The sequence below is a fragment of the Poromitra crassiceps genome (genome assembly GCF_964638095.1).
Source record: "Poromitra crassiceps genome assembly, chromosome: 16".
In the NCBI taxonomy this organism is placed as follows: Eukaryota; Metazoa; Chordata; class Actinopteri; order Beryciformes; family Melamphaidae; genus Poromitra; species Poromitra crassiceps.
This window is the reverse complement of record NC_139645.1, coordinates 23,038,922-23,051,421: the sequence shown is the minus strand read 5'-3', so window position 1 is coordinate 23,051,421 and position 12,500 is coordinate 23,038,922. Positions and strand designations below refer to the sequence as shown.

Here is a 12,500-nt window from a genome sequence, read left to right as displayed (position 1 = left end):
CAGTCAGTTACACCATAATTTATTGCAAATTTCAACTACAGCTGATTGTTGCTATAAATATAATAGTGTATAGGTTTTTCTACTCAGTGTTTTTGTTGTTTCTGACCTAAACAACAGTCCCATGATGACTTAGTTGTTTTGGAGAAGGCTGCTATAGGGGGTGAGTCGATGACAGGACTGTTAATTTTGGGTGAATTTACTATCCTTTTAGAACTCCACTGAAAAACAATACAGATTTATTTTGCACATAATCTCACACATGTGCAAAAACTGTAAACAGTTTTGCAGACATTCGTTTACTTTGACAGTTATTAAGAGTTGAACTAAATGAATGTCTGCAAAACTGTTGACAGATTTCAGATGTGAGATTATCTGCAAAATAAATCTGCATTGTTTTTCGGTAGCGTGTTTCCGTACCATCATTATGTTGTGGTTGGTGTCTTAGGAGCAATACTCAATGATTTAGATAAAATTGGTACATTTAATAATTTCCAGGATTATTGATCCTACAGCTGCAGTATAGAATCTGTCAATAGCTGCTTGTATATTTCTCTTTTAGGAAAAACAATGTATATCTTCCCAAGTTCTCCATCAAGACCTCCTACACCCTGAACCACGTGTTGAGTGAAATGATGGACATGTTTGTTGCTGCAGCAGATTTCACTGGTATTTCAGAGAAGCATCAACTGTCTGTCTCAAAGGTAAGCGAGCGAAAGTGTCCGATTATAGTCCTGTTCCAAACCGGTCTCTATTACAGTAAGAGAACCAAGTGTCAGATTATAGTCCTGTTCCAAACCAGTCCCTATTACAGTAAGAGAGCCAAGTGTCAGATTATAGTCCTGTTCCAAACCGGTCTCTATTACAGTAAGAGAACCAAGTGTCAGATTATAGTCCTGTTCCAAACCAGTCCCTATTACAGTAAGAGAACCAAGTGTCAGATTATAGTCCTGTTCCAAACCGGTCTCTATTACAGTAAGAGAGCCAAGTGTCAGATTATAGTCCTGTTCCAAACCGGTCTCTATTACAGTAAGAGAGCCAAGTGTCAGATTATAGTCCTGTTCCAAACCGGTCTCTATTACAGTAAGAGAGCCAAGTGTCAGATTATAGTCCTGTTCCAAACCGGTCCTTATTACAGTAAGAGAACCAAGTGTCAGATTATAGTCCTGTTCCAAACCGGTCCTTATTACAGTAAGAGAGCCAAGTGTCAGATTATAGTCCTGTTCCAAACCGGTCCTTATTACAGTAAGAGAGCCAAGTGTCAGATTATAGTCCTGTTCCAAACCGGTCCCTATTACAGTAAGAGAGCCAAGTGTCAGATTATAGTCCTGTTCCAAACCGGTCTCTATTACAGTAAGAGAGCCAAGTGTCAGATTATAGTCCTGTTCCAAACCGGTCCTTATTACAGTAAGAGAACCAAGTGTCAGATTATAGTCCTGTTCCAAACCGGTCTCTATTACAGTAAGAGACCCAAGTGTCAGATTATAGTCCTGTTCCAAACCAGTCTCTATTACAGTAAGAGAGCCAAGTGTCAGATTATAGTCCTGTTCCAAACCGGTCCCTATTACAGTAAGAGAGCCAAGTGTCAGATTAGTCCTGTTCCAAACCGGTCTCTATTACAGTAAGAGAGCCAAGTGTCAGATTATAGTCCTGTTCCAAACCGGTCCCTATTACAGTAAGAGAGCCAAGTGTCAGATTATAGTCCTGTTCCAAACCGGTCTCTATTACAGTAAGAGACCCAAGTGTCAGATTATAGTCCTGTTCCAAACCGGTCCCTATTACAGTAAGAGAGCCAAGTGTCAGATTATAGTCCTGTTCCAAACCGGTCCCTATTACAGTAAGAGACCCAAGTGTCAGATTATAGTCCTGTTCCAAACCAGTCTCTATTACAGTAAGAGAACCAAGTGTCAGATCATAGTCCTGTTCCAAACCGGTCTCTATTACAGTAAGAGAGCCAAGTGTCAGATTATAGTCCTGTTCCAAACCGGTCTCTATTACAGTAAGAGAGCCAAGTGTCAGATTATAGTCCTGTTCCAAACCAGTCTCTATTACAGTAAGAGAGCCAAGTGTCAGATTATAGTTCTGTTCCAAACCGGTCTCTATTACAGTAAGAGAGCCAAGTGTCAGATTATAATCCTGTTCCAAACCAGTCTCTATTACAGTAAGAGAGCCAAGTGTCAGATTATAGTCCTGTTCCAAACCGGTCTCTATTAATGTAAGAGAACCAAGTGTCAGATTATAGTCCTGTTCCAAACCGGTCCCTATTACAGTAAGAGAACCAAGTGTCAGATTATAGTCCTGTTCCAAACCGGTACAGTAAGAGAGCCAAGTGTCAGATTATAGTCCTGTTCCAAACCGGTACAGTAAGAGAGCCAAGTGTCAGATTATAGTCCTGTTCCAAACCGGTCTCTATTACAGTAAGAGAGCCAAGTGTCAGATTATAGTCCTGTTCCAAACCGGTCCCTATTACAGTAAGAGAGCCAAGTGTCAGATTATAGTCCTGTTCCAAACCGGTCCCTATTACAGTAAGAGAGCCAAGTGTCAGATTATAGTCCTGTTCCAAACCGGTCCCTATTACAGTAAGAGAGCCAAGTGTCAGATTATAGTCCTGTTCCAAACCGGTCTCTATTACAGTAAGAGAGCCAAGTGTCAGATTATAGTCCTGTTCCAAACCGGTCCCTATTACAGTAAGAGAGCCAAGTGTCAGATTATAGTCCTGTTCCAAACCGGTCTCTATTACAGTAAGAGAGCCAAGTGTCAGATTATAGTCCTGTTCCAAACCAGTCTCTATTACAGTAAGAGAGACAAGTGTCAGATTAAAGTCATGTTCCAAACCGGTCCCTATTACAGTAAGAGAGCCAAGTGTCAGATTATAGTCCTGTTCCAAACCGGTCCCTATTACAGTAAGAGAGCCAAGTGTCAGATTATAGTCCTGTTCCAAACCGGTCCCTATTACAGTAAGAGAGCCAAGTGTCAGATTATAGTCCTGTTCCAAACCGGTCTCTATTACAGTAAGAGAGCCAAGTGTCAGATTATAGTCCTGTTCCAAACCAGTCCCTATTACAGTAAGAGAGCCAAGTGTCAGATTATAGTCCTGTTCCAAACCGGTCCCTATTACAGTAAGAGAGCCAAGTGTCAGATTATAGTCCTGTTCCAAACCGGTCTCTATTACAGTAAGAGAGACAAGTGTCAGATTAAAGTCATGTTCCAAACCGGTCCCTATTACAGTAAGAGAGCCAAGTGTCAGATTATAGTCCTGTTCCAAACCGGTCTCTATTACAGTAAGAGAGCCAAGTGTCAGATTATAGTCCTGTTCCAAACCAGTCCCTATTACAGTAAGAGAGCCAAGTGTCAGATTATAGTCCTGTTCCAAACCGGTCCCTATTACAGTAAGAGAGCCAAGTGTCAGATTATAGCCCTGTTCCAAACCGGTCTCTATTACAGTAAGAGAACCAAGTGTCAGATTATAGCCCTGTTCCAAACCGGTGTGGTTGTCTGCAAAAACCCTTTGCATGGTGGCAATTTGACATTTTAATTATTTTTTAATTTCTATAAATTAGAAACTTGCCCCCAAATATAACTTTTTGAATGACTGTGATGGCTCTCAGATCAAGTTATTTTAATTTTAACATGATAAAATGGTTTGAAAACATTCTGCAACATTGTATTATATGCTGTCATTCCACCAAAATCATAAAAATAAATACTTTGTTTTTATGAAAATAATGATTCACCGTGATGTACTATGGAGATGAAGATAACCAAATCACTCAAAATCTCAAAAGACCTGCAAAACTAATTTTCAACCTTCTTTAGCTCATTGGCACACATTTGTGTGTTGGCCATTTTTTAATAGTGACCGAATTCTCAACTATAAATTTTAATCACTATATAGTCCATTATTGTTACGGCCTTAGGCCGTATTTGTATTGTATTCCTTATGTTTCTTGTTAATTCCCTGTATGCATGTGGTTTAGATGTGTGCTGAGTGAGAGCTCTTGTTGTGAGTGGATCTTTGTTCTACAGGTGATGGCAATCGGCAATGATTGGCCGGTGGTGGCTGTGGATTGGTCGACCCCGCAGCACACTGCCTTTAAAACTCCCTGGATTCTGCAAGATGGTGGGGGGGCCCAGCAGTAACTGAGTGGTGTTGCTGCTGGTCCCCCCCCCCCCCCCCCCCTAAATAGTTTAGGACTAAATAGCTTAGTCCTTAGCCAAATAGCTTATCTGAAGCTGTAGGGGTGAATGGGCCTTTTAATTTCAGTTTTCTCCTGGTTTTGGTTTAGTTGAGGGAGGTAGGTTTATTATTGTCTTTTCTTTCATTTGTTTTGTCCTTAGTTAGTTGGTGGGGGGTATTTAGTGTGGGTTTTGGCTAATGTTCATCCTGAGCCATTGCTTCAATCAGTTTTACCAACTTTGCACTGTTAATGTAACCCATGTTTGGTGCCTCGCAATAAAATTGTGCAGTTTGTTACATTTTACATCTGGTTTCTGTGTGCATTTTATGTTGCAGCCTGACCTTAGACCGGGTCGTAACATTATAAATACCCACAATGCACTGCAATTTGTAGTGAACAGCAAATGTACCCTACATTTTGTCCCATCTACCACAATGCGGTCGTGTTCAAGAGTGAGGTAGTGTCTGAAGCTCGTTTCATCGTTCCCCATATAGTTAGTATGATAAACACTACATGGGGAACAGTGAGTGAACCATTCTGAACACTGTTATTGAACGCCTCTTTCCTTTCTATCCGTCCTCCATCTTACTCTGTCCTCCGTCAGGTGGTGCACCAAGCCAGTCTGGATGTGGATGAGACTGGAGCCACTGCTGCAGCTGCTACAGGGATTAGCATCATTGGAGAGTCTGCACCGGCCCCTGAGTTGCGGTTCAACCGTCCGTTTGTGCTCCTTATCATCGACCCCACCACAGAGCAAGTCCTCTTCATGGGCAGGATCATCAACCCAAATAACTGAAGAAAACACCTTGTACTCAAAGCTGTCAATCAGATATGAAATCCTCACAATCATTTTGTGGCGTTCCATGTTTTTCTGTGTGCAAATCTTCTCACCCGTTGTCCATGGCTGCTGGAAGAAGTCAGATTGTATTGAAGTCAGAGATGGAGACTTGGACATGAGTCACACTTCAGTCGCACACAATGACTTCAGAGTTGACTTGGACTTGAGATTGGGGACTTGTGAACAATCTTTATTTTTGTGTGTATTAACATTAAGGAAAGGTCTACTAATGTCATGTGTCAACTAATCAATGCTGGTACTGTATGTTCATAAAGCAGATCATATAGTACATGCTTTGAATTCCTTAGTTTTAGCTAAGCTAGTGTTCTAAGCAGACCAGATGGCATCCAGCAAATGCTCATCCATAAGAGACTTATGGCAATCTGATCGCAGGCAATCTGATCACAGAAAACCCATGTTAGTGGCAGGTCTAAATGGTGTCTTTCTCATCTGTCCTTTCTCTCTGTGTGGCCCACACACAGACAGGGAAGTGGTGAAGAGTTCTCAGTATCTATCAAAGCCCACACACTGAAGGCAGATGACACGTAGCCTACACACAGAGGCTGCACGCGCTTTCTGCATTATTAAAAGGCTGTTAAATCAGACACACACACACACACACACACACACACACACACACACACACACACACACACACACACGTTAAATCACACACACACACACACACACACACACACACACACACACACACGTTAAATCACACACATGGGTCCTCATCTTCCCATCTTCACCAGGCTTGGTCACCATGGTGACCGCTGATTCCTGCTAGGAACCAGCTGGTGGACCCCTGCTGTGATAAGGGTGGTGTGTGTGTGTGTGTGTGTGTGTGTGTGTGTGTGTGTGTGTGTGTGTGTTATCATACACACTGATCTATTGATTGCCAGTTTGCAAACACAAACGCACACTTTCCATTTCACTCTGATAGATTCATTGGGGAGCATATCTATCCCAAGGTCCTGAGATCCCTACTTCAATATTCATGAACCCAGAAGACTTTGACCAGTTTCAAGTTAAAATGTTTAATATTATCGAGTCTTTTATTGGATAAAGCTTCAAAACAGCCTATAACATATAAACAGCAAAACCAATGGTTATTGATGGGGGGGGGGGGGGGGGGGGGGGGGGTTACATCTGTGGTGTTCCTCTGTGGGTCAGATTTTACCCTATTTTACATATTTTGCAGGTTCCCATTATGTATAGAGCTGGGGACATAGGACCCTGGGGACATAGGACCCTGGGGACATAGAACCCTGGGAACATAGGACCCTGGGGACATGGAACCCTGGGGACATAGGACCCTGGGAACATAGGACCCATGGGAACATAGGACCCTGGGGACATAGGACCCATGGGAACATAGGACCCTGGGAACATAGGACCCTGGGGACATAGAACCCTGGGGACATAGGACCCTGGGAACATAGAAGCCTGGGCACATAGAACCCTGGGAATATAGAACCCTGGGGACATAGGACCCTGGGGACATAGGACCCATGGGAACATAGGACCCTGGGAACATAGGACTCTGGGGACATAGGACCCATGGGAACATAGGACCCTGGGAACATAGGACCCTGGGGACATAGGACCCATTGGAACATAGGACCCTGGGAACATAGGGCCCTGGGGACATAGGACCCTGGGAACATAGGACCCTGGGGACATAGGACCCATGGGAACATAGGACCCTGGGAACATAGGACCCTGGGGACATAGGACCCTGGGAACATAGGACCCATGGGAACATAGGACCCTGGGGACATAGGACCCATGGGAACATAGTACCCTGGGAACATAGGACCCTGGGAACATAGGACCCTGGGGACATAGGACCCTGGGAACATAGGACCCTGGGGACATAGGACCCTGGGAACATAGGACCCTGGGAACATAGGACCCTGGGGACATAGGACCCTGGGAACATAGGACCCTGGGGACATAGGACCCTGGGAACATAGGACCCTGGGGACATAGGACCCTGGGAACATAGGACCCTGGGGACATAAGACCCATGGGAACATAGGACCCTGGGAACATAGAACCCTGGGGACATAGGACCCATGGGAACATATGACTCTGCATGGAACATATGACGCTGGGAACATAGAACCCTGGGAACATCGAACCCTGGGAACATCGAACCCTGGGAACATATGGCCCTGGGAACATAGAACCCTGGGAACATAGGGGACATAGGAAAAATTCATTGTGATGGCACTAGTAGACACTCCAGACTCTGATAGGAGCTGTGAGGGCGTGTAGCCACAAGCCTGTGTGTCTGGCACACACACACACACACACAGCTTAGCAGCTAGCTATGTGTTTGTCTCATTCAGCCTCCTGATTACAGACCTTCTACAGGCAGCGCTCCTCTTTCCATCATTCCACACTGACTCAGTCACTCTCCACTTTCTTCTCTCCCACCTTCACTCGCTCGGCGGCCGCACCTTCAATCAGTCTCTTCTCAGTCTGGTGTCTTGTTTGCACCTCCAGCCTCAAATAGCCCTAAGACATGTCTGGATGTGGGACACTTTCTGAGCACCTTTCTTACACGTTTATTGCCTGGCTGGAACTCTCACCCCACAGCCAGAGCTGTGTAGATAGAAGAGTCCCGAGATCTCCATTCACTCCAATAGACCAGTTTTTTACTCTCAAGAGTTCCAGGAAGTAAGGTCCTGGATTAAGTAGCACTGTCGAGTTGCAGCAAAATAGACAGTTTGTGTTGTACGCTGAAAGTTTTTTTTCTTGAATCAAATTGTACATAATCATCTTTATTTTAGCATGCAAAAGTAGCGTGAGACCCATTCCTGGCTGTTCATTGGCTAATGAATGAGTCTCGCATTTTGGTCCTCCGCTGATGCCACTCTCTCTCTAGAGGACACCACCCACAGCTACCAAAGTGGAGCTCAGTGATTGGCTGGACCTCTCTAGAGAGAGAGTGGCGTCAGCGGAGGACCAAAATGCGAGACTCATTCATTAGCCAATGAACAGCCAGGAATGGGTCTCGCGCTACTTTTGCATGCTAAAATAAATCTGATAATGTACAATTTGATTCAAGGGGGGGGGGGGGGGACCCTTTCAGAGTACAACACAAACTATCTATTTTGCTGCAACTCGACAGTGCTGCTTAATCCAGGACCTTACTTCCTGGAACTCTTGAGAGTAAAAAACTGGTCCATTGGAGTGAATGGAGATGTCGGGACTCTCAGTGATTGGCTGGAACTCTCTGAATAATTTCTCCATAGAGTACAGCAGGAATGAGTGTGGAAGTAACACTTCTGGTTCGTAGCTACGTGTAAAAGCCAATGGGATTTCTGTAACGGGATTTGAGTTAAATGCATGAAATAAAGTCTGTGGTTATCAAAGAGCGAAGTTTGTCTTCAGCAAGATAATCTTCACAAAGGAGGATCGCTTTTATGGCTTTTGAAGCGTTTTCTGAAAATAATTGCGTAAAAAAAAAACTTATTTACACTTCAAAATCGTACGTTTTTGAAGATGATCTCGTTGAACACAAACTTTGCTGTTTAATGCAGTGGTTCTCAAAGTGGGGTTCTTAAGAGGGTTCCAGGAGGTCCCCAGCAAAAAGGAGAATAACTTTCACTATAATTCCATCCATAAATAACACAATGCCAGAATGTATTTGACTATTTTGGTCATGGGTTTCATACACTTTCTGGAGTAAAACATCAAAAAGCAAAAGTCTTATCAGATGAGGGACGCTGGGACAAAATCTTATCCGATGTGGGTCCACGGTCTAATTAAAAGTTTGAGAACCCCTGTGACTGGCCTAATGAACGAGAGTTCTCTCATGATAACTGATGGAGGTAATATCACACACACACACACACACACCACACACACACCACACACACACACGTTTCTTTGTGCTGTATACTCTGTCTCTCTTGGAAATGAGTACGGGCAATAGTGGCCATCTAGTGGTTATTTGCATTAGATGCAATCCCATTTGATTCTTCCGGAGGCTTGACTCCCACTCAGACTCAAAGATGAACTGATCAGAGGTGGTTTGGAGGTCAAAGGTCAAGGTCACTGTGACCTCACAAAAGGTCATGACTCAAGAATTAATATGTTAATTATGGACCAAATTGCCCACAAATGCCTTATTGGATAAAACAATGAAGTGATGACATTTTATATCCATTGATTGACACTAGTGCAGTGGTCCTGTTCCCCCCATGCACCCCCCCCCCCCCCCCCCCATTCAAATGATTTGAATGCACTTTGGTTCTTTGCCTCCACATTGTGCATTAAAATCACTTCAGTCACACCTAGGGAGTTTGATTATTCCTGACTTATTTCTTATGGTAAATAAAGCTAAATGAACTGACATGGGCCAGAACCACATGGAAATGAATCCCTTCTATGACGGGAACATCATGTTCTGATCCATTACATTTCCTATCTGCTTCTTTAATGAATCACAGCACCAGGGACGGATTGAAAGGAAGCTGAGAGCAGAGAGAAAATGAGTCTGCTGCCACTCAGATGATAGAAAGTGGGACAGTAGGACAAGAGATGAGGTCAGTGTTTCTTCATATCATCTTTGCAATTCAGATAAGAAATTGTTTTGTTATCTCCATTCCTGAACATCATAAGAAACATTGACTTGTGTCGCCTTACTGATCATATATATTTAATGTGTATTGTCTTGAATCTGCTGTGTTCAACTTCAGAGTGGTGCAGAAAGTGGGGAAGGGGAGAGAGAGGGGAGGGAGAGAGAGAGGGAGGGAGAGAGAGAGAGAGAGAGTGAGACAGAGAGAGAGGGAGGGAGAGACAGAGGGGAGGGAGAGAGTTAGACAGAGAGAGAGGGAGGGAGGGAGGCATGATGATGCCAACAAGGGCAGGGGAGAGCTGACAACTTCAGAGTAGGGGGGAGAGAGGGAGAGACAAAGAGAGAGAGAGGGAGAGACAAAGAGAGAGAGAGGGAGAGAGAGCATGATTTTGAATGAAAAATTACAGACTTGGTGTGAAAACGCCTTAAGACAGAATAATGACATCACAACAGTCTAATGCTGATAACTGATTTGTTTATTTAAAAGTTTCCCCATTAGCTGCTGCCAAGACGACCGATAGTCTTCCTGGGGTCCCAAACACATTACATGTTACATGACAAACCATAGTCAAATGCAAGCAATAGTAAAATGACAAGCAATACCTAAAATTCAATAGCACAAAAGAAAATCAGAGAATACAGAATAAAAAAGTTATACAAAATCAAGACAGATAATACAATGTTGGACTCCATATGGTGTCAATATTCTTTCTAGTCACTTGTAGTTGACTGATGAATATTTCTTTCATGTTCACTCTGGTGTATTCAGAGCAAAGAAGGGAGCGAGAGAGGAGAGAGAGGATGATGCAGGGATAGATCTTATTCCAGTAGAAGTGGCTCATTTTCCATAAGCATAACATCACACATCTCTAAATAAAGACAGTGTTTACCCTCATATCAAGTGGGGAGATTACTGAGCTACACAAACTGATTTAGAACTTTAAAATTAGGGCTGTGACTAACGATTATTTTCATTATCGATTAATCTGTTGATTATTTTCTCGATTAATCAATTAGTTGTTTGGGTTATAAAATGTCAGAAAATGGTGAAAAATGTGGATCAGTGTTTCCATAAAGCCCAATATGACATCTTCAAATGTCTTCTTTTTGTCCACAACACAAATATATTCCCTTTACTGTCATAAAGGGAGTAAAGAAACTAGGAAAATATTTACATTTAAGGAATCTGGAATCAGAGAATTCGGAGTTTTTTGTATTACTCAAAACGATTATCAAAATAGTTGTCGATTGATTTTCCCGACGATCGACGAATCGATTAATCGTTGCAGCTCTATTAAAATGACCCCCCAAAGTCTTTGAATAATGGTCTTGATATATCTAGATATGTCTCATTGCATAAAGTTGTGTCATTATTTGTTTGTTTATTAAAAGAATGCCCATTAGCTGCAACCCAAGACGACCGCTAGTCTTCCTGGGGTCCAAACACATGACACGTCACATGGACACGTCACATGACCAATGATAGTCAAATGCAAGCAATAGTTAAAATGACAATAGTAAAAAATAATAAGCAATAGTAAAATGACAATAGTAAATTATAGGGATGGTGACGGTTAACCGTTAACCGTTTCACTGCCGACAACGTCATTGGTCGGTTAAGCATGTGGGTTAAACGGACAATTTGCATGTTAATTTGCATATGACAGTGTTGTGTGTTATAATACTGATGGATTCTGAGCTTCTGTTTCAAACAAACCCTCCCTTTGATGGAACAAACACTGGCTCAGTTCCCTTTCTTTGTCTTTTCTTTGTGTGTGTGTGAGAGAGATAGAGAGAGAGAGAGAGGAGAGAGGGAGGGAGAGGGAGAGAGAGAGAGAGAGAAAGAGAGAGGGAGAGAGACAGAGAGAAAGAGAGAGGGAGAGAGAGAGAAAGAGAGAGAGGGAGAGAGATAGAGGAGAGAGGGAGGGAGAGAGATAGATAGAGAGAGGAGAGAGAGGGAGAGAGACAGAGAGAAAGAGAGAGGGAGAGAGAGAAGAAAGAGAGAGAGAGAGAGAGAGAGAGAGAGAAAGAGAGAGGGGAGAGAGTCAGAGAGAAAGAGAGAGGGAGAGAGAGAGAAAGAGAGAGAGAGGGAGAGAGATAGAGAGAGAGGGGAGGGGAGAGAGAGGAGAGAGAGAGAGAGAGACAGAGAGAAGAGAGACAACAGAGGAGAGAGACAGAGAGAGATGAGAGGGAACAACCCTCCGCTCCTCAAGAACTGAACCCTGAAAAGTGTCCTAAGGGTGCTTTCACACTGGGGACCCGGGAGCGTAACCGAGCACACTTGTCCCCAAATTGAGCCCAGGTCCAGTTTGTTTCATGAGTGTTGAACATTGTGTTCCGTGGCCGGACGCAGAACAGAACCGTGACAGGGTCCCACTTGAAAAGGTGGTGTGGGGAAACACTTGGGCGTGCCCCGAGGATGGAACACTGACTCACATAGACAAACACACAGGAGAGGGATACACTGCAGGCCTAGTTGATGACACAAGTGTACTCTGCAAGTGTTCTGTTCTGTTCCCGAGCGCAGAAGAAATGTTGTAATGTGAAAGCTGACCAGCAGGGGGAGAGGGGAGGCAATCGTTACTCAGGCACGGAACGAAAGCAATCGTTCCCAGTGAGAAAGCACCTTAAGTCAGCTGGTCCTGAGACTTAACTAACAGACAGACAGACAGACACACACACACACACACACACACACACACACACACACACACACACACACAACACACACCCTTTCTCTCTCTCTCTCCACACACACACGCACACACTCTCTTTCATGCACACACACCCTCTCTCTCTCTCTCGCAACACACTCTCTCTCACGCACACAACACCCTCTCTCTCTCTCACACACACACACACACGCACATACACTATCTCTCTCACACACACT

At 43.7% G+C, this 12,500-nt stretch overlaps 2 protein-coding genes across 2 annotated transcripts in view; both read right to left on the bottom strand.

The window, feature by feature from the left end:
* Positions 1-12,500, bottom strand: part of LOC310791528 (uncharacterized protein) — a 220,712-nt gene that overhangs the window by 132,314 nt on the left and 75,898 nt on the right.
* LOC310791111 (NACHT, LRR and PYD domains-containing protein 3-like) overlaps positions 11,031-12,500 on the bottom strand; it is a gene marked incomplete at both ends in the record, with an annotated part of 70,088 nt that continues 68,618 nt past the window's right edge. The window contains one exon of the mRNA XM_083652812.1: positions 11,031-11,039. Coding sequence (XP_083508938.1) covers positions 11,031-11,039 — 9 coding nt within the window. The remainder of the gene's footprint in view (positions 11,040-12,500) is intronic.